General features: G+C 52.8%; 2 protein-coding genes across 12 annotated transcripts; both read left to right on the top strand.

The window, feature by feature from the left end:
- The first annotated feature begins 858 nt into the window (after positions 1–858).
- LRG1 (leucine rich alpha-2-glycoprotein 1) lies at positions 859–3,236 on the top strand. 2 transcript variants are annotated; one of them, XM_049875793.1, is made up of 2 exons: positions 859–912; positions 1,875–3,236. In XM_049875793.1, the coding sequence occupies exons 1-2, from the start codon at positions 881–883 to the stop codon at positions 2,878–2,880; spliced, it is 1,038 nt and encodes a 345-aa protein (XP_049731750.1). In that variant the 5' UTR covers positions 859–880; the 3' UTR covers positions 2,881–3,236. The 2 variants fall into 2 exon arrangements, with proteins under 2 accessions (XP_049731750.1, XP_049731752.1); XM_049875795.1 differs by having other exon boundaries at positions 874–912; positions 1,905–3,236.
- Positions 3,237–8,434: 5,198 nt separating this feature from the next.
- PLIN5 (perilipin 5) lies at positions 8,435–20,752 on the top strand. 10 transcript variants are annotated; one of them, XM_049876454.1, is made up of 9 exons: positions 8,441–8,505; positions 8,833–8,933; positions 9,287–9,368; positions 10,394–10,589; positions 12,190–12,272; positions 13,255–13,435; positions 17,107–17,306; positions 18,961–19,080; positions 19,478–20,752. In XM_049876454.1, exons 3-9 carry the CDS (start codon positions 9,309–9,311, stop codon positions 20,009–20,011), a joined length of 1,374 nt encoding a protein of 457 aa, XP_049732411.1. In that variant the 5' UTR covers positions 8,441–8,505; positions 8,833–8,933; positions 9,287–9,308; the 3' UTR covers positions 20,012–20,752. The 10 variants fall into 10 exon arrangements, with proteins under 10 accessions (XP_049732409.1, XP_049732411.1, XP_049732415.1 ...); XM_049876453.1 differs by having other exon boundaries at positions 8,450–8,505; positions 8,842–8,933; XM_049876452.1 differs by lacking the exon at positions 8,833–8,933 and having other exon boundaries at positions 8,435–8,505.
- The last annotated feature ends 728 nt before the right edge of the window (positions 20,753–21,480 follow it).

The following is a 21,480-nucleotide window of genomic DNA, read 5'->3' as shown; positions in this document are numbered from 1 at the left end:
CAGAATGCATTTACTGTCATGGCCAGGCACAAGTCTCTGGTCCAGGTAAAGATAGTGTATCACATATGAATATTTAGAATTCAACAAGAAGGAAAGCATTACAGAGCCCAATTTCTCAGATGCAGCCAAAGCAGCTCTCAAAGGGAAATTTGTAGCCTCCAAATGCATTTATTAGGAAATGAGAAAAATCAAAAATAAATATCACATCAAAGAGCAGAAAAGGTTCTCAGAGATTGAGTTCAGCTTCACAGATGGGGAAACGGAGGCCAAGAAAGGTTAAGCCACTTGCCCAAGGTCACAAAGCAAGGCAAATTCATGGCACAGCTAGGATTCAGAACCAGGTTTAGTTCCTCCTGAGCCATTGTTCAAAGACTGTGGAGATTTTTGGTATGACTCACTTTTGAACTCCTTTTTTTTTTTTTCATTAAAAAAAACAAGAGGCTGTGGACTCAAGACAAGTTATTTTTTTTTAATGAACTTTCTGGTAGTTGAAGTTTATTGTAAATTGTGCTTCTTGCTCAAAGAAATGTCCCCACTCCCCAGAGATGGTACTGTGCAACCTGACCATGCAATCCTCAGCCCCAGAGACTTTCGGGTGCCCCCTCAACAGCAGGAAGAAGAGAAGTAGATACAGGGTAGGAACAGGGCTGAGATGGAAGCAGGCAGCCCTCCCTATGCCACCCCCCCCCCCACCTCCATGCCAGGAAGCAGTTTCACAACCCTGACCCTCCCCTTCCTCTGCCCGAATCAAGTTCAACCCCAAGCAGGAACAGGATGGGGGTAGTTATTGCCCCATGGGTGGTTCCCCCACCTCCAGGCCAGGCAGGTATAAAGCTATTTCCCCAGGCCAAAAGAACCCAGAAGGAAGAAAACGGTCACCATGTCTTCCCAGAGCCGAGAGCGAAACTGGAGGTAAGTCTCCACCCCGCCCAATTGGGCAGATGTGGAGATACACTGACACTGTGTCAGACCAACAGAAATCATGGGAGCAGGGAGGTACCTGGGCCACAGTGACCAAGGCTGTACAGGTGGTTTCTGGTGCTGCTGGATCAGGGTAGCCACTGCTGGAGGGACCAAGCAGAGCAGGAGAAGCCCCAGTGCCCCCGATGGGGTGCCCACTGTAGACCACCCCCTCCCAGGGTTAAAAGCCCACCCCCAGGCCTGCTCCAAGCAGACTGTATTTCCACGTTCAGAGTCACCTGTTTGCACTTGGAGCCCTGGGTTGGTAGGGGTCACTAGGTGATCAACACGCATGCCCCCATGTGCCTGGCTGCATGCTAACAGATGCTGGGAACCCTTCCCTCAAGGACCCTCCATGCTCTGGGTGAGATGAAGCCAGACACAGGCATCCTAACCCTGTGTGGTCAGGGCTAGAAAGAAAGAGGAGTAGCTCAGAGGAGGGAACTGAGAGCTCTGCTTAGGAAGGGTAGAGAAGGCTTCATGACAAGGGGACATGGGAGCTGGGGCTTTGCAGGATGAGTAGAAATTCATCAGCTCGGCCTTCAAAACATTAAGCCAGGGATATATAAGAACTGACAGAAAACCAGAGCCAGATCTGAAGAAGCTAGCAAGATGAACTCCAAATAATTAATAGTCCACTGGGGCTGAACTGACAAGGGAAAAGGGTAATGTTTAGGAGCCAGACTCAGAGAGTCAAGTTTCATAGAATTAGAATTCTCCCTGGAACAGGGGGTCGCTTCTGGCAGCTGTGGGGGGCAAGGGTGGAAGCCAAGAAGAGGGTTATAATAGTCTAGGTAAGCGATGAGGTGGCATAGACCAGGTGGTAGGGTTGGAGATGAAAAGGAAGTGGGCAGACCCTGGGTATATTTTGACTCTGCCATACCACTTGGCTGATTAATAATCATTGCCTGCAGCCCAGGGGGCCTTGGCTTCTATCTTTCTAGAATCCTGTCGCTGCTGTTGCTGTTAGTGACCTCAACCCCGAGCCCCAAGGCCTGCCTGGTGTCCAATTCGGTCAATGGCAGCTCCATCAACTGCCACCCACCTGCCGAACCCCCCCGCCACCTCCCAGCTGACACTGTCTACCTGGTTGTGGAGTTCTACAACCTGACGCAGCTGCCGGCTGACACTCTCCAGGGCGCCTCCAGCCTCCAGGAATTACACCTCTCCAATAATCGGCTGGCAAACCTCTCGGCCGAGTTCCTGCTGCCAGTGCCCCGGCTGGAGGTGCTGGATCTGACCCACAATGCCCTGTCCCGGCTGCCCCCTGGCCTCTTCCAGGCCTCCTCCGCCCTCCACACCCTAGTGCTGAAGGACAACCACCTGGAAATCCTGAAGGCCTCATGGCTGAGTGGCTTGAAAGCCCTGGCGTTTCTGGACCTGTCTGGGAATTGCCTCCGGACGCTGCCCCCTGGGCTGCTGGCCAACCTCACAGCCTTGCAAACCCTTGACCTCAGTGAGAACCTGCTGGAGGTCTTGCCCTCCAACCTCCTGAGGGGCCCGGTGCAGTTGGAACGTCTACACCTGGACAGCAACAGGTTGAAGGTGCTGGGGGATGACCTGCTGGCGCCCCAGCCGGGCCTGCGTTACCTCTTCCTGCAAAAGAACAGCCTGGTCGCTGTGGCCGCCGGCGCCTTCCAGGGCCTGCGGGAGCTGGACATGCTGGACCTCTCTGACAACATACTGACCAGTGTGCCCACGGGGCTCTGGGCAGCCCTGGGGCAACCAGCCCGGGCCATGAAGGAAGGCTTCGACATCTCCGGCAATCCCTGGGTCTGCGACAGGAACCTGGATGACCTCTATCGCTGGCTCCTGGCCAACAATGACACGATGTTCTCCAGGAAGGACACGCTCTGCGCTGGGCCCGAAGCCCTGAGGGGGCGGGCCCTCCTGGAAGGTGGTTGGCTCCCAGTGAGATGAGGTTGAAGGGACACTGCACCCCACTTGGCAAATAACCCCACCCTTTCTAGGTGTGAAATTTGAGGCTCTTCCATAGTTGCCCCCAGGCCCTTTTGACCCACGTTTCCCGAAATAGGTCCGGGGCCTTCTGGCCTCCCTGCCTTTATGCCAGCTGCATTTTCGGTCTGAAACGCCTGTCTCCCTGTTTCCTCCATCTCTTTGCCTCTGGGCTCTCCCCGCTCTGGGGGTATCTTCGTCCAGCTCTGTCTTCTCCACATGGGGGGCTCCCTTAGTGCAGGTCCTGGAGCTGAGTCCCCTTGTGCCCAGCATCATTCAGCTTGGGGCCAGATCTGAGAGCTTTAATAAAGAACCATTGAACAGAATTGAAAGAATCCATATTTGTCTCTCGGTAGGCTTCCTAGGCTTCCAGAATGAAGGAGGGAGGAGAAGGGGTACCCAGGGCCTGGGATGTGGGACATGGGCTCCCCAGTTGATGGCAGTTGGGATATGATGGCTCCTGTCTCCTCCTCCTCCTCCTCCTCCTCCCCCTACCCCGGGACTGAACTGGCAAGAAGACTCTGACTGCTACCCGGGTGTTGTTTTCCTGGTGGACTTCTGCCAGAGCCTGTGTCCCAGGGAAGGTTTAAATTAAACTGGATTGCTTCACGTCTCCAAACAATCTGTCCTACTGGACTGCAATCACCCCAGGGGGCTCCCACCCAGGACAAGAGTGGGGAGGATGGTTGGGGCTGAAAAGAAGGGCAGGGCCACAGGGGGGCTATGCTCTCACTCAGACCCTGGGGCCAGCTGCCAACTCAGCGCTGGCCATGGTGGGGGCCAGGGTCAGATTTGAGGGACCCTGGGATGTTGGGAAGGAGCCCTGGTGGCACAGTGGTTAAAACACTCGGCTGCTAACCAAAAGGTTGGTGGTTCAAACCCAGCAACGGGTCCACAGGAGAAGGATGTAGCCGTCTGCTCCCGTAAAGATCTATAGTGTTGGAAACCCTACGGGGCAGTTCTACTTTGTCCTATAGGGTCGCTGGGAGGCAGAACCGACTCGATGCAAGTGGGTTTGGGATGTTGGGGCACCAAGCAGCAAAATAGTGATGCCCATTTTTTTTCAAATGCCATGGAAGGGGGGTAGTGCCCAGGTTGGCAGTCATTCTAGGGTGTGGTGATGACAGCCAGGTTTGAACTGGATCCCTCTTTCGCTGTGGGTCTTGGGGCAAGTAGTTTAAGCTTTCTGAGCCTCGGTTTGCTCATCTGTAAAGTAGGGATCCGAGGAAATGGGCTGGCCTGGCCTTTGGGTTATCTAAACCAAAAACAAAAAAAACAAAACAAAACCCTGTTGCCATGAAGTTGATTCAGACTCATAGCAACCCCATGTGTACTGCAAACGGTTTGCACTGGATTACTAACATAAAGAAGCCCTGGGGGCACAGTGGTTAGAACTTGGCTGCTAACAAAAAGGTCACCAGTTCGAATCCACCAACTGCTCCTTGGAAAACATGTGGGGCAGTTTTAATGTGTCCTACAAGGTCGCTATGAATTGGAATCGACTCGACACCAATGAGTTTGGTTACTAATCTAAAGAATGGAGATTCGAACCCACCCATCGACTCCACAGAAGAAAGGCCTGGCAATCTACTTCTGTAAAGGTGACAGCCAAGAAAACCCTGTGAGTTTTGGGGGACATCTAGCTCAACTGGCATAACATAGTTTACAAAGAAAATCTACATCCTACTTTGGTGAGTAGCATCTGGGCTCTTAAAAGCTTGTGAGTGGCCATCTAAGATACTCCACTGGTCCCATCCCATCTGGAATAAAGGAGAATGAAGAAAACCAAAGACACAAGGGAAAGATTAGTCCCAAGGACTAACTGACCACATCTACCACAGCCTCCACCAGACTGAGTCCAGCACAACTAGATGGTACCTGGCTACCACCACCGACTGCTCTGACAGGGATCACAATAGAGGGTCCTGGACAGAGCTGGAGAGAAATGTAGAACAAAAAAAGGCCAGACTTACTGGTCTGACAGAAGCTGAAGAAACCTGAGTATGGCCCCCAGAACCCTTTTAACTCAGAGCTGAAGTCACTCCTGAGGTTCACCCTTCAGCCAAAGATTAGACAGGCCCACAAAACAAATAATAATACATGTAGCTCAGTCACACATACGAGACTAAACGGGCACACCAGCCCAGGGGCAAGGAAGAGAAAGGAGGAGGCGACAGGAAAGCTGGACGAATGGAAATGGGGAGCCCAAGGTAGAGAAGGGGAGAGTGTCGACACATTGCGCGGTTGGCAGAGAATGTCACAAACCAATGTTGTTGTTGTTGTTAGATACCGTTGAGCTGGTTCCGACTCACAGTGACTCTATGCACAACAGAATGAAACACTGCCCAGTCCTGCCGCACGCTTAAGATCGTTATGCTCGAGCCCATTGTTACAGCCACTGCGTCAATCCACCTCATTGAGGGTCTTCCTCTTTTCTGCTGACTCTGTACTTTGCCAAGCATGATGTCCTTCTCCAGGGACTGATCCCTCCTGACAACACGTCCAAAGTATGTAAGATGCAGTCTCGCCATCCTTGCTTCTAAGGAGCATTCTGGGTGTACTTCTTCCAAGACAGATTTGTTCGTTCTTTTGGCAGTCCACGGTATATTCACTATTCTTTGCAAACACCACAATTCAAAAGCATCAATTCTTCTTTGGTCTTCCTTATTCATTGTCCAGCTTTCACATGCATATGATGCGATTGAAAATACCAAGGCTTGGATCAGGGGCACCTTAGTCTTCAGGGTGACTTATTTGATCTTCAGCACTTTGAAGAGGTCCTTTGCAGCACATTTACCCCGTGCAATGTGTCTTTTGATTTCTTGACTGCTGCTTCCATGGCTGTTGATTGTGGATCCAAGTAAAATGAAATCCTTGACAACTTCCATCTTTTCTCCGTTGATCATGATGTTCATTGGTCCAGTTGTGAGGACTTTTGTTTTCTTTATGTTGAGGTGTAATCCATACTGAAGGCTGTGGTCTTTGATCTTCATCAGTAAGTGCTTCAAGTCCTCTTCACTTTCAGCAAGCAAGGTTGTGTCATCTGCATAACACAGGTTGTTAATGAGTCTTCCTGCAATCCTGATGCCCGTTCTTCTTCATATAGTCCAGCTTCTCGGATTATCTGCTCAGCATACAGATTGACTAGGTATGGTGAAAGAATACAACCCTGCCACACACCTTTCCTGACTTTAAACCAATCAGTACGCCCTTGTTCTGTCCCAACACCTGCCTCTTGATCTATGTAAAGGTTCCTCATTCTTCGCAATGTTATCCATAGTTTGTTATGATCCACACAGTCGAATGCCTTTGCATAGTCAATAAAACACAGGTAAACAGCCTTCTGGTAGTCTCTGCTTTCAGCCAGGATCCATCTGACATCAGCAATGATATCCCTGGTTCCACGTCCTCTTCTGAAACCGGCTTGAATTTCTGGCAGTTCCCTGTCAATATACTGCTGCAGCCGTTTTTGAATGATCTTCAGCAAAATTTTGCTCGCCTGTGATATTAATGATATTGTTCTATAATTTCCACATTTGGTTGGATCACCTTTCTTGGGAATGGGCATAAATATGGATCTCTTCCAGTCAGTTGGCCATGAAGCTGTTTTCCATATTTCTTGGCATAGACGAGTGAGCACCTCCAGCGCTGCATCTGTTTGTTGAAACATCTCAATTGATATTCCATCAATTCCTGGAGCCTGGTTTTTCACCAATGCCTTCAGAGCAGCTTGGACTTCTTCCTTCAGTACCATCGGTTCCTGATCATATGCCACCTCTTGAAATGGTTGAACATCGACTAATTCTTTTTGGTATAATGACTCTGTGTATTCCTTCCATCTTCTTTTGATGCTTCCTGAGTCGTTTAATATTTTCCCCATAGAATCCTTCACTATTGCAACTCAAGGCTTGAATTTTTTCTTCAATTCTTTCAGCTTGAGAAACGCCGAGCGTGTTCTTCCCTTTTGTTTTTCCATCTCCAGCTCTTTGCACATGTCATTATAATACTTTACTTTGTCTTCTCGAGCCACCCTTTGAAATTTTCTGTTCAGTTCTTTTACTTCATCAATTATTCCATTTGCTTTAGCTGCTTGACGCTCAAGAGCAAGTTTCAGAATCTCCTCTGACCTCCACCATGGTCTTTTCTTTCTTTCCTGTCTTTTCAATGACCTCTTGCTTTCTTCATGGATGATGTCCTTGATGTCATTCCACAACTCGTCTGGTCTTCGGTCACTAGTGTTCAATGTGTCAAATCTATTCTTGAGATGGTCTCTAAATTCATGTGGGATATACTCAAGGTCGTATTTTGGCTCTCGTGGACTAGCTCTGATTTTCTTCAGTTTCAGCTTGAACTTGCATCTGAGCAATTGATGGTCTGTTCTACAGTTGGCCCCTGGCCTTGTTCTGACTGATGATATTGAGCTTTTCCATCGTCTCTTTCCACAGATGTAGTCAATTTGATTTCTGTGTGCTCCATCTGGCAAGGTCCATGTGTAGAGTCGCTGTCTATGTCGATGAAAGAAGGTATTTGCAATGAAGAAGTCATTGGTCTTGCAAAATTCTATCATTCGATCTCCGGCATTGTTTCTATCACCAAGGCCATATTTTCCAACTACCGATCCTTCTTGTTTCCAACTTTCCCATTCCAATCACCAGTAATTATCGAATGCATCTTGATTGCATGTTCAATCAATTTCAGACTGCAGCAGCTCATAAAAATCTTCTATTTCTTCATCTTTGGCCCTAGTGGTTGGTACATAAATTTGAATAGTAGTCATATTAACTGGTCTCCTTGTAGGCGTATGGATATTATCCTATCACTGACAGCGTTGTACTTCAGGATAAATCTTGAAACGTTCTTTTTGAAGATGAATGCAACACCATTCCTCTTCGAGTTGTCACTCCCAGCATAGTAGACTATATGATTGTCTGATTCAGAATGGCCAATACCAGTCCATTTCAGCTCACTAATGCCTAGGATATCGATGTTTGTGCTTTCCATTTCATTTTTGACGGTTTCCAAAACGTATTATTTCCACAAAACAATACGTGTATTAATTGTTTAATGAGAAATTGATTTGCTCTCTAAACCTTCATCTAAAGCACAATTAAAAAACAAAAACCCTATGGGGCAATTCTGTTTTGTAACACATGAGGTCGCCATGATTGATGGCTTAGTTAAGTGGTAGATAAAAAATTAAAAGAAAGGCATTGGGAACTTCTCCAAGGCCATTCAAGGAGGCAGCCGGAGCAGTGATCTCCCTCTACCGTCTCCGCGGCAGCAGCAGGGTGAGTGACAGGTGGGCAAACCTGCACGGGATAGAAGCAGCCCAGTCCGTGGGCACGCTGCATCCTCGGGTTGCTGTGGCAACCGCAGGCCACGCCCCAGTTCTGGGGAAGTGAGAAGGTAGCCAAGCCCCGCCCCCTGGACACGCCCCCAAATAGCCCTTCGCCATTGGCCAGTCCCGAGGAGGCCCCACCTCACAAGCAGATATATATGGTGGGCGGGGCCGGCGGGAGGGGCGGAGATTTGAGCCAGGGACTGGGGTCCGCGGAGGCCTTGAGGGGGGTTGAGGCTTTGTGCGCCCAGGTGAGTGGAGGCCAGGAGCATTCCGCAGTCTCGTAGGGGGTCCCTGGGGCTGGCGGGAGAGGGCCCGGGGCTGTGGGGCGAGGGGCGGGGAGAGAGATGGCCGGAACAAGTGTCTGACACCCTTGGCCCAGTTGGCCGAGGTTCAGGACACAGTTGAGTGGAGACCAGGGCTCGGAGGGCGCGGGGTGGGGCCGGGGGAAGAACTGCAGGCCGGGCGTCCGAAGCCCGAGGTCGTGCTCCCCGCTCTGACCTGGCTAACCGAGTGACCTTGGGCACAGCAAGGACCCTCTGAGTGCCTCACTTTGTCAAATGGACTATGGGTTTGAGATTCTGTAGGTACCTCCACCCCTGCCTGGGGCTGCTTCGGTCCCGGGGCATGGTCAGCAGGGACCTCCCCCATTTTACAGAAGAGGATACAGCCTAGAGAGGTAAGGGTGCTTACCCAAAGTCACATAGCAGGTAATGCCAGAATTCAAACTCAGATCTCTGAGTCCAAGAACCATGCTTTCAACCGCTAGAATGTCACAATGCCCCACTTGCCAGAGGCCCTCTAGTGTACACTGCTGTGTGCTGAGCCTTGTTTGAGCATTGTCTGTGCCCCTCACCACCCTCCATGGTCAGTATTATTATTACCCCATTTTACAGATGAGGAAACTGAGGCCCCAAGAGGGAACATGTGACCCACCCAAGTCACAGAGTCCACTCGGACAGAGCTCAAAGCCTTGGCAGGATCAGGGAGGGCTGGCGTGCAGGGACCCCCTCACTCTGTCCTGCCCCCCAGGGTGACCCTGTTTGCAGCAGGCATGTCTGAAGAAGAGGCGGCTGAGGCTTCCGGGCCCAGATTGTCTGAGCAGGAACAGCAGGTGAGGGGCTGCCCTCCCATGGAGCAGGGGCACAAGGAAGGGTGAGGGGACAGTTTCATATAGAATGCCCCCTCCCATACCCACCCCTGCTGGGAGCACTTGACTTTGAGGGCATTTTGGACCATGGGGTGGGCTGGTACTTCCTGCCCATTTCCCGGAGGGGGCACAGTGAGGCCCGGGGAGGGGGGTCTCTCTAAGAACACTCAGCTGGCTTACCTGGCCTCTGCCCAACTCTCTCCCCCTCCCACCTCTGGGTCTCTGCCTATATCTCTAGGTCTCTGGGTCCGTCATCTCCGCACCCAAACAACAATAGCAGCAATCCCAGCCTGTACTTGGCATCAGTCACCGTTCCCGTGTTTCACATATATTGGCCCATTTAATCCCCGTTACAATCCTAGAAAAGGAGCCCTGGTGGCGCAGTGGTTGAGCACTCATCTGCTAACCGAAAGGTCAAAGGTTCAAATCCACCAGCCACTCCAGGGGAGGAAGACCTGGCAATCTGTTTCCGTAAAGATTACAGCCTTGAAAACCCGATGGGGCAGTTCTACTTTGCCCTGTAGGGCCGCTATGAGTGGGCGTCAACTCAGTGGCAGTGGGTGGGGAAAATCCTAGAAACCCATTTTACAGATGGGGAAACTAAGGCACTGAGTAGTTAAGACACTTGCCCAAACTCACACAGCTCGGAAGTGGCTGAACCAGAATTGAATCTTTCTGCAAAGGCCGTGCTCTTTGCCTCTAGACGATAACGTCTCCTTTCTCAAACGGTCAAGTGATTTCAGAACGGGTAACTCTGTTTATGGCCCATCTCACCACTGAGAACACGAGGCCGTGAGGGCAGGGATTGTGTCTCTAGTCTGTCAGCTGCTCCCTTGCCTGTACATGGTTAGGCACTCAATACACTTGTCTCGGACAGTCTCTCCTGCTGGCCCATTCCACCTAGCCCTGGCCCAGAGAGGGGAAATGGACTCAGGTGTGGCTGAGCCCCCACCTCCCCATGGGCCTCGCTGATGCCCCCCTCCCCACAGAGTGTGGTACAGCGCGTGGTGGCCCTGCCCCTGGTCAGGGCCACCTGCACTGCGGTCTCCGATGCTTACAGCATGGCCAAGGACAGGCACCCACTGCTGGGCTCTGCCTGCCGCCTGGCCGAGCACTGCATCTGTAGCCTGACCACTCACGCCCTGGACCACGCCCAGCCGCTGCTCGACCACCTGCAGCCCCAGCGTGAGTCCCCTGCTGGGGTCCCTGTGACCGAGGTGCCCCACTGTCCTGTCCTCCCTTGGTCCATCTGCACGGCATGCCCTCAGGTCATTCCCCTGAGGTGTCCCCCTCTGTCCACCTGTCCTACGTGCCTGTGGTCTGTTCCCCACCCTACCCCCCCAGGCTATGCCCTTGTTCCCCTACCGGTCTGTCCCCTGTCCCCTCAGTCTGTCCACCTCTCCCACCCCCAGTCTGTCCTCCTGCCCCTGACCAATCTGTCCCTCCAGTCTGTTCCACTGTCCCCCCACCAATCCGTCCTCCTGTCTACCCCCCACTCTATCCTCCTGTCCCTCAGTCTCTACTTGTTCTGTCCTTTTTCAGTCTGATCACCTGGCCCTCTGCCCTTACCTGTTTACTGTGGCCCCTCCTCTCTGCCCCTGGTCCTGCTCCCTTGTCCACTGGCTGACACACCTTGAGTCCATTTGTCCGTCCATCCTCCCACACCTGTCTGCCTGCCCAGCCCCCACATCTCCTGTGCTCAGCGCAGGACTCCAGCCCGGCGGAGGGGGCACAAAGACCCTCAGCCTCTTGTCTGACCAAGCGAGGTACTTACCTACTAGAGGTCCCAGCCCAGGGCCTCCCGGCCCCCTTCTCGGCCACTGCTGTGACCTGCAGCCAGCCTTCAGGGGTATCTGTGCTGGGCAGGGTGAGGAGTCAACTTGGTGACAGGGCAACTGGGGGCAGGGAGGAGGCGAGGTGCAGCCCGCTGCCCCCCAAACCCTCAGGGCCACCAGCCCTCCCAGGGAGTCCGCCACTTGCTGCAGACCCCCAGGTCCCTTCTGTCTCTTTCTCTCTGCCTCTCCCTCTCCCTCTCTGTCTGTATCTCTCTCTTTCTGTCTCCCTCCTCTCTCTCTTTCTCTGTCTCACACCGCCTGTCTCTCTCCTCTGTGTCTCTGTCTCTCTTCCTTTGTGTCTGTTTGTCTCTCTCTGTCTCTCTGCATCTCCCTGTCTCTCTGCCTGTGTCTCTCTAAATAACAATCTATTATTTAGCTACAAGGTGACCTCAGGGATTGTTTGGGTTTAAGGTTTGAAGAGTGTATCAGGGCATTGGTCTCAGGGAGTCCTCCAGTCTCAGCCAGTTCAGTAAGTCTGTTTTTGTTTGGTTGGTTTGTTGGTGTTGGGTTTTGTTTTTTTTTTTAGGAATTTGAGGTTCAGTTCCACATTTTTCTCCATTGTACTGTTTACCACATTTTTTGTCCAGCTACTGTGGTCCGGATTAGAATGGTCTCGGGGCAGACTGAGGCTGTGGCTCCTAGACTATCTGTCCCGTAGGCTAGTTTCTTCTTTGAGTCTTTTGTTTCCTTCTTTCTCTTTTGCTCCGTGTCTGCCTCCCTGTCTCTCTCTGTGTCTCGCTGACTCTTTGTCTCTCCCCGTCTGTCTCTCTCTGCATCTCCCTGTCTGTCTCCCTGTCTCTTTGTCTCTCTGTGTCTCCCTGTCTCTGGCTCTCCCTGCCTCTCTCTGTCGCTTCCTATCAGTCTCTCACTGTCTCCCTCCCTCTCTGTCTCTCTGGGTTCCTACGCCCCTCTGTGTCTCCTCTATCCTCACCCCCTGCTTCTCTCTCCAGTGGCCACAGTGAATGACCTTGCCTGCAGGGGCCTGGACAAGCTGGAGGAGAAGCTGCCCTTTCTCCAGCAACCTTCAGAGACGGTACTTGACAACCAGGCCGTGGGCACCTCTGGGGGCTGGACCAGCGGGGAGGCGGCGGGGAGATGGTGCCTCTTCCTGGGCCAGCCACTCCCTGGGGCAGAGTCAGACATTAGTTAACTCAAAAAGAAGCATCCAGATTGAAATAATTGATGCCAACATTTATTGAGCACTTAATAGGTGCCAGTAGGCACTTAGTAATCCCCTCAACAACCTTGTGAGGTAGGGACTTTTTCTTTCTTAATTAATTTTGTTTTGTTGTTACTGTTGTTTAGAATCTACACAGTGGAACAGACACCAATTCGATAATTTCTCCACGTACAATTCAGTGACATTGATTACATTCAAGTTGTATAACCATTCTCACCCTCCTTTTCCAAGCGTTCCTCCCCCTAAGCTTCCCATCTAACCTTTCGAGTTGCTGTTGTCAACTTGAGCCCATAGAGATAGTTCTTAAAAGAGTACCCTGCTCAAGGCAGACATTCTTGACTAGTTAAGCTAAACTATTGTTTGATTTAAAGGAGACTTCAGGGGATATTTTTGGTTTAAGGTTTAAAGATTATCTCAGGGCAATAATTTCAGGAATTCATCCAACCTCCAGGGCTCCAGAAAGTCTGAATTGCATGGGAATTTGAAATTCTGCTCAACAACTTCCCCCTTTTGATCAGGATTCTTCTATGTACTCTTGAATCAAAATGTTTAGTAATGGTAGCCAGGCACCATCCAGTTCTTCTGGTCTCATGGCAAAAGAGGCAATTGTTCATGGAGCCAATTAGCCACACATTCCTCATCCTCTTCCAATTCCTCACTCTCCTTCCTCAGGAAGGACTTCTTTCATCCCTTGCTTCACAGCAGGGAAACTGAGGCCCAGAGCCAGGAAAGGGGCCAGGGGTCCCTGACTCCCAGCCCCATGGAGCTGGGGTGAAGTGGTGGGGCAATAGGCCTGGAGGCGTGCAGTGCCTGGCATGAGGGATCCTTCCTCCAGGTGGTGACCTCGGCCAAGGACGTGGTGGCCAGCGGTGTGACTGGCATGGTGGGCCTGGCACAGAGGAGCCGGCGCTGGAGTGTAGAACTCAAGCGCTCCATGAGCCATGCTGTGGGTGTTGTGCTGGGCAAGTCAGAGGAGCTGGTGGACCACTTCCTGCCAATGACGGAGGATGAGCTCGGTGAGGCCCCTGAACCTTCCTACTCAAGTCCTCGTCCCTGTGTTATGGATCAGAGAGGTTCAGGACTCACCCAGGGCCACAAAACACATCAGCAGGAAATGGGAGCTTGAACCCAGGCCTGACCTCCCCATCCACTTCCATGGCTCCCCCCAACCTGCATCTCACCAAAAATAAGACCACCCTAGGCCCCAAGGGCCTTGTAAGGTTGGGCTCTCAAACTGGTGGCCCTCCAAAGTGTATTATTTGGTCTGCTCAATGTCTTTAAGGAGTTGTCTTATGTTGGGTTCTGTAGAGAAGCAAAACCAGTAAATAACATATATATGTATGTCTCTCCCTGTCTCTCTCTCCCTCTGCCTGTCTCTTACTCTTGGTCTCTCTCTGTCTCTCCCTGTCTCTGTCTCTTCCTGTCTCTGTGTCTCCCTATCTCTCTGTCTCTTCCTGACTCTGTCTCCCTATCTCTCTCTCCCTCTGCCTCCCTGTCTCTTTCTCTTGGTCTCTCACTGTCTCTCTCCCTCCCTCTCTTTCTCTCTTCCTTTATGTCTGATTCTCTCTGTGTCTCCCTGTCTCTCTGTATGTATGTATATATATATATATATATAAAGAGAGAGAAGTTTATCACTGTAGAAGCTGGCAAGTCTCAAGTCCGTGGGTCAGGCATTAGGCTGGGGGCTTCTCCTGACTCACACAGCTGCAGGGGCTAACAAACCCAAGATCAGCAGATCAGATGGCCGGTCACTGGCTCACAGGCTGCAGAGGCTGATGAATGCCAAGACTGGCAGGTAGTATGGCAGGCTGCTGGCTCAAGTCCCAAGAACCAGAGGTCAGATGATGATAAGCCAGATGCAGGAACCAGAGAGCACCAACAAGCTTTGCCAGAAGGTCCATATAGATGTTGGAGTCAGACCACATCCCCCGAGGAAACTCCCCTTACAACTGATTGGCTGATCACATCAGATCACACCACGAGGATGACTACATCATTACGTAACTGCCAAACCACTGAGAATCATGGTCCATCCAAGCTGACACACAACCTTAACCATCACAGGGGCCCTGGTGATACACCAGTTAAGCATTCGGCTGCTAACTGAAAGGTTGGCAGTTCAAACCAGCAGTTCCTCAGTACAAAGACCTTACGGTCTGCTCCCGTAAATATTACAGCCTCACACCCGATGACTGCCCTGACGGGGACACAGCAGAGAGCCCCCGAGGGAGCAGGACAGCAGGGGGATGCAGACCCCAGACTCTCCTAAAAGGACCAGACTTAATGGTCTGACTGAGGCTAGAAGGACCCCGGAGGTCATGGTCCTCAGACCTTCTGTTAGCCCGAGACAGGAACCATTCCCCAAGCCAACTCTTCAGACAGGGATTGGACTGGACTATAAGATAGAAAATGACACTGGTGAGGAGTGAGCTTCTTGGCTCAAATAGACACATGAGACTATGCGGGCAGCTCCTGTCTGGAGGGGAGATGAGAAGGCAGCGGGGGACAGCAGCTGGCCGAATGGTCACAGGGAATACAGGGTGGAGAGGAGGAGTGTGCTGTCTCCTTAGGGGGAGAGCAGCTAGGAGTACACAGCAAGGTGTGTATAAGGTTTTGTATGAGAGACTGACTTGATTTGTAAACTTTCACTTAAAACACAATAAAAATTAAAAAGTACAGCCTAGGAAAGCTTATAGTGAAGTTCTACTCTGCCCCATGAGTTTGCAATAAGTCAAAAATTGATTTGACAGCACCTAACAACACAACAAGTGAGCCTGGTGGTGCAGTGGTTAAAGCGCTCAGCTGCTAGCCAAAAGGCCGGTGGTTCGAACCCACCAGGCGCTCCACAGGAGAAAGATGTGGCAGTCTGCTTCTGTAAAGATTTATAGCCTTGGAAACCCTATGGGGCAGTTCTACTCTGTTCTATAGGTCACTATAAGTCAGAGCTGACTTGCGGCAGCAGGTTTTTGTTTTTTTAGTCAACAAAACAACAAGAGCAACAGCTTTAAAATTTTCAAATTCATTTCCCACATTTAACAATCAGTAGATTTTGCGTTACACTGGTCTACTCACCTAACGGTCGGTGGTTCGAGCCCACCCAGCAGCACCTACCGCATGCCAAGCCTTTTTCCAGGCACCAGCAGAAGAAAGGACTGGCAAGGACTGGCACTCTGCTTCCAAAAGATCACAGCCATTGCAAAGCCTATGGAGAGGTTCTACCCTGTAACACACAGGGTCGCGGTAGTCGGAATCGACTTGGCGGCAATGGGCTTGGCGTTCTGGTTTTCTAAGAGTTTGCACTACAAATGCCTATTTCTGGTTTCTCTTGAAAAAGTAGACATTTGGCCCAAAGAGCGTCCACCCCTTTACGTGGGCTCTCTTGACCTACCATTCCCCAATGTTCTACATCTTGTCTGCTTCACTGATTTTCAGTACTGTCCTGGAGCCAATCTGATGGTGCTTTAAAGTACTAGAAAAATGTGTCAGCTTACCCCTCCTCGGGAGAAAGGCTGAAGGCATTTACAACTCCATGTGTGTCAGAGTAGAACTGTGCTCCATAGGGTTTTCATTTTATTTTTTGTTGTACTTTAGATGAAGGTTTACAGAACAAACTAATTTCTCATTAAACAGTTAGTACACATATTGTTTTATGACATTGATTAACAACTCCACGACATGTCAACACTCTCCCTTCTCAACCTTGGGCTCCCTATTACCAGCTTTCCTGTCTCGTGCTGCCTTTTTGTCCTTGCCCCAGGGCTGGCGTGCCCCTTTAGTCTCGTTTTGTTTTATGGGCCTGTCCAATCTTTGGCTGAAGTGTGAACCTCAGGAGTGGCTTCATTACTGAGCTGAAAGGGTGTCAGGGGCCCATATTCTCAGGGTTTCTCCAGTCTCTGTCAGGCCAGCAAGTCTGGTCTTTCTTTGTGAGTTAGAATTTTGTTCCACATTTTTCTCCAGCTCTGTTCAGGACCCTCTATTGTGATCCCTGTCAGAGCAGTCGGTGGTGGTAGCCGGGCACCATCTAGTTGTGCTGGACTCAGTCTGGTGGAGGCCGTAGTAGATCCCATAGGGTTTTCAATGGCTGACTTTTCGGAAGTAGGTCACCAGGCCTTTCTTCCAAGGCACCTCTCGGTGGACTCAAACCTTCAGCCTTTCGGTTAGCAGTGAGCACACTAACCATTTGCAGCTCCCAGGGACTCCGTGCATCAGGCACATGTAATATATTCTTTAAGAGGCAGTTTAGCAAAGTGGTTAAGGGTAGTCTGGAGCCAGACTTTTGTTGTTGTTAGGTGCTGTCGAATCAGTTCCAACTCATAGCGACCCGATGTACAACAGAACGAAACACCGCGCAGTCCTGCACCACCCTCACAATCGTTATGTTTGAGCCCACTGTTGCAGCCACTGTGTCAACCCTTCTCTTTGAGGATCTTCCTCTTTTTCACTAACTGGAGTGCCTGGGTTGAAATCCCAGCTCTGCCTCTTGCATACTGTCTAACCTCACCTTTATTTGCCTCAGTTTCCCTCATCTGTAAAAGGGGACTAATAGTAGGGCTGGGAGAAGATGAAATGGGTTATCTGTAAAGGGAAATGACAAAACTGGAAGCCCGTGGGCTCCTCTACCCAGAAAGTGGGTTGCAGGTGTGCAGCGGGTGGCCACTTTGATCCCCTCCTCTGTCCTGTCCCCCAGCGGCGCTGGCCGCCGAGGCTGAGGGTCCGGAAGTGGCCTCGGTGGAAGATCAGAGGAAGAATCAGGGCTACTTTGTGCGTCTGGGCTCCCTGTCAGCGCGAATCCGCCACCTAGCATATGAGCATTCTCTGGGGAAACTGAGGCAGAGCAAACACCGTGCCCAGGACACACTGGCTGAGCTGCAGGAGACACTGGAGCTGGTGAGAGCCTTCTGCCTGCCCTCCCTCCCTCCATAATGCAGGCCAATAAGCACAGATTCAGCGCCAGTTGAATACCTGGTCTGAAGGGGGAGGTAGAGCCAAGGCGTGTATGATCAGGCCTGGGGCAGATGGGGAACCCAGGGCTGGGGGAGCCCCAGGGATAGCCAAAGCTTTCTCTGCCCAGGAAGTCAGGGACAGCTTTCGTGGAGGGGATGTAGGAGCTGGAATTTACCGCCAGTTAAAGGAAGCAAGAAGGGAAAGTACCTCTTCCCGCACCCTTCCCAGACTTCAGGTACCAGCTCCCACCCAGCTTCTTCCCCAGTTGTCCATTCCTCCCGCCTCCAGAGGAAGATAAATGGCACTTGTTTACTGAGCTTAAGAAGCTCAGACGCCCCCAAACCTGCTCCTCTAGCATCTACCGCCCCCATCTCAGCTGAGGACAGCTCCGCCCTTCTAGGCACTCAAACTAAAACCCGGAAATTCTGCTCGACTCCCCTCTTCAGCCCTGGTCCCCCGCTCCGCCTACGCTCTCCACAGTCTGTTCCCTCCCCAGCAGCCGGAGGGCGCCCGTGAGCACCTGAGTCAGGGCCCGTCCCTTCTCTGCTCACAGCCCTCTGGGGCTCCCACCTCCCTCCCGTAAAAGCCCAAGTCCTCCCCGCGGCCCACAGGGCCCTGAACGACCTGCCCCGTCCCCTCCCTTCCCTCCTGTCCTCTCTCCCCCAGCTTACCCTGCTCCAGCCACATGGGCCTCCTCACTCTTCCTCCAACTCGCCAGGCCCGGTTCTGCCTCAGGGCCTTTGCACGGGCTGTTGCCTCTGCCTAGGCTACTTTCTTTTCCTTCTTAGCATTTCTCGCTTTTGGAAATCACATCATCTGCTTCTCCATTTACTCATTCATTGAATCTCCCTCCAGACTGGTAGTTCCGTGAAGGCAGGGACCTGCCCTGCTCATTCAACAAGTATTTATTGAACACCTACTGTGTACCAAGCTCTTTTTCAGGCACTGATTGTCCTGTTCTCTGCTGTACCCCTAAACACCTGAAAGACTGCCTGCACACAGTAAATGCTCAATAAATGTTTGTTCAGTGACTTGGCTGAGGACTCATGCAATGGTGTAATAGATTCCTGGACCACCTGTTTCCTAATGTCATCTTTTTACAAATGGGGAAACTGAGGCCCGAGTATTCTGGCACCTTCAGTTCTGACTTATTTCACTTGATGGGGCGCCCTCTGGCGGCCAGGCCCTGAGCAGGGGGCATCAGGTCCATGATAGGGCCAGGTGCTGGGAGGCCCGGAAGAGGGGAACGGAGAGGGAAGGCTTCCTGGAGGAGGTGGTGACTGGATTAGGAGTTAAATTGGTTGGAGCCGGCAGGTGGATGGGTGGAACGAAGCATGTGGCTGGCAGAGGGACCTGCACGGGCAAATGCTGGGCAGTGAGGCTGAGCTTTGGGGGACCTGAAGGTCCCTGGGTCCAGCCAAGGGCAGAGGAGAGAGGGGAGGGGGCCGGTAGGCTAGCCAGGGCAGGATCGGTAAATGTGGAAGGATGCGTACAGGAGGTGCTCGCTAAATGCTTACTGAGGCCAGGTCTAGATAGGCTCTGTCCTGGCCCCATGCCCTACCCTCTAGTCCTGACAACCGCCATCCTTTTCCTGCAGATTGACCTCATGCAGGGTGGGGCCTCCCCTGCCACGTCCATCCGCCCTGGGAAGGTGCGCCAGCTGTGGGGGGACTGGGGCCAGCGCCCCCTGGTGGAGAACGGCCGCCGCCGGAGCCAGGTGAGATGGTGCCCCTGCCAGCCCACCGATGGGGGCGGGGAGACAGGCAGCCCGATGGCCCCTTCATCGGGAGTCACTGGGGAAACTGAGGCAAGACTCGAGTCCTGTTGGGTGTCCACAGGACAAACTGAGGCATGCGATGGTCTGGCTGGGTATCCACTGGGGAAACCGAGGCAAGGTTTGGTTCCATTGGGTGTCCACTGGCAAAACTGAGGCAGGATGGTGCCCCCCCGTTGAATGTCCACAGGAGAAACTGAGGCAGGGAAACTGTTCCATTGAGGGAAAACAGCCAGGGCTCAGTCCTGTTGGGTGTCCGTGGGTGCAACTGAAGCACAGACGGTCTGGTTATGTGTCCACTGGGTAAACTGAGGCAGGCCTCGCTTCCCCCACCCCGAAGGCGGAGCTGGAGACGCTGGTGCTGTCACGAAGCCTGACGCAGGATTTGCAGAGCACGGTAGATGGGCTGGAGAGCAGCGTGCGAGGCCTGCCCCCCAGCGCCCAGGAGAAGGTGGCCGAGGTGCGGCGCAGTGTGGACGCCCTGCGGGCCGCCTTTGCCGACGCCCGCTGCTTCGGGGACGTGCCGGCGGCGGCGCTGGCGGAGGGACGGGGCAGCGTAGCGCGGGCCCACGCCTGCGTGGACGAGCTGCTGGAGCTGGTGCTGCAGGCCGTGCCGCTGCCCTGGCTCGTGGGGCCCTTTGCGCCCATCCTCGTGGAGAGGCCCGAGCCCCTGCCCAACCTGGAGTCCCTGGTCGACGAGGTCGTCGGGGGCCCAGACCCCCGCTGGGCGCACTTGGACTGGCCGGCCCAGCAGAGAGCCTGGCACGCCCAGCACCGGGACGGCCGGGGCCTCCAGGAGGACATTCCCGAGGAGGCGCCCGAGCGCCCCAGCGGCCCAGTCAAGCACACCCTCATGCCGGAGCTGGACTTCTGACCTGACGCGCGCTAACCGGGGGCGGGAAGCCGAGGCACGCGCCTCCCCAGCCCCAGCCCCTGCCGGGAATCTCTGCTGCCCCCTTGTGGCCGCGCGTAAGCACCAGCGGCCTTGGCTTTGGCCTGGAGTTGCCGGGTGGAGGCCAAATTCGGAATCCTAGACCCCGTTTCAAGGAGCCCTGGTGGCGCAATGGTTAAGTGCACAGCTGCTAACCAAAAGGTTCGTGGTTTGAACTACCAACAACTCTGCGGGAGAAAGACTCAGCAATCTGCTGCTTTAAAGATGACAGCCTAGGAAACCCTATGGGGCAGTTGTACTCTGTCACATAGGGTCGCTAGGAGTTGAGAATAGACTCAATGGCACACAATAACAACAGACCAGCTTAACGGATATCCGACCCTCCCTAATCTCTTCCTTGGACAGATGGGGACACTGAGGTCCAGAGAGAAGCAAGGATTCGAACTCAAGTCAGATCTGATGTCACCGCAGAGCTGAGTTGTTCATCTGTCTCTGGACCCATTCCCCTACCCCAAGAAGCTACTCAAAATGCTTCCCTGAGAATAGACATTTTGGGTGCCAAGTTTTGATATGGGGCTTTGCAAAGGGAGGCCCCCCTCCCCCCCAGTTTGTGCATCCTGGACTGAGGGGTCCCCAGAGACCCTCGGCTGCACCGGCTCAGCCTGCCAAACGCGCTTGCTTTGCTGTTTGAGGGTTGTTCTCCAGAATAAAGGTGCTTCGTATTGTTACACAGGCCTGTGGCTTCTGTTCTGGCCTGGGGGTGGGGGAGCCTCAGGGTGTGTGACTGAAGAGACGTGCAGGGGTGCCATTTCAAACCAGGGTTCAAGATGTAAAAGGAATCATGCCTCTCTGACCAGCTTGTCATCCTGCCTGGAATTCCCCCATTAGTGCCCAGTCCCCCTGGGTTAAGCATTGCCCTCTCAGATGTAGCTCCCTGGAGTGGCAGCTGTTCTCACTTTAGTATGAATTATTTTTCTTGAAAACTGCAGGGAGCAAAGGCAGGAGGGGGAAGAAGTCAGATGGAGCAGCCCCTCCTCTGCCCACCTCCCTAGACCTGCAGAATTCTGTCTTGCTGTGGTTTCTCTAACTGCCTGGTCGGGGAGGGGCAGACCGAGGCAGGGCAAGGGCCATGGCTGCTCTCATGGGAGGCCCTCCTGTCCTCTGACCACATTCTTGGCTGCTCTCAGCCTCCCCTGTGGCTGGGCAGGGTGTTGAGGAAACACAGTCGGGGAAGGGGGGCGGTCAGGGGTGGCCCCTGCCTTCCTGGGACCTGGACCAGAGGGCAGCTCTAGGCGTCCCAGCCACTCCCTCCCTGGCCCCTGCTCAGGAAGCTCCGAAGCTCCCAGTTCCCCTCAGACCAAATGTCTTAGAGCCTCACCCTGGCATTCGAGGACTTCTGGCTTCATCCTCCAAACTACCCAGAAACTTGCTCCATCCCCACTGAACTGTGA

The sequence above is a fragment of the Elephas maximus genome, chromosome 3 (assembly GCF_024166365.1).
Source record: "Elephas maximus indicus isolate mEleMax1 chromosome 3, mEleMax1 primary haplotype, whole genome shotgun sequence".
Taxonomy (NCBI): domain Eukaryota; kingdom Metazoa; phylum Chordata; class Mammalia; order Proboscidea; family Elephantidae; genus Elephas; species Elephas maximus.
Note: the sequence above shows the minus strand (reverse complement) of the source record. Positions and strands in the feature narration are given on the sequence as shown.

Coding starts and splice junctions, on each gene's coding strand:
- LRG1 (XM_049875793.1), top strand. CDS start 881: ATGTCTTCCCAGAGCCGAGAGCGAAACTGGAG. Junction 913..1,874: donor AGCCGAGAGCGAAACTGGAG/GTAAGTCTCCAC, acceptor CATTGCCTGCAG/CCCAGGGGGCCTTGGCTTCT.
- PLIN5 (XM_049876452.1), top strand. CDS start 9,309: ATGTCTGAAGAAGAGGCGGCTGAGGCTTCCGGGCCCAGATTGTCTGAG. Junction 10,590..12,189: donor CGACCACCTGCAGCCCCAGC/GTGAGTCCCCTG, acceptor TTCTCTCTCCAG/TGGCCACAGTGAATGACCTT. Junction 13,436..17,106: donor AATGACGGAGGATGAGCTCG/GTGAGGCCCCTG, acceptor CCTGTCCCCCAG/CGGCGCTGGCCGCCGAGGCT.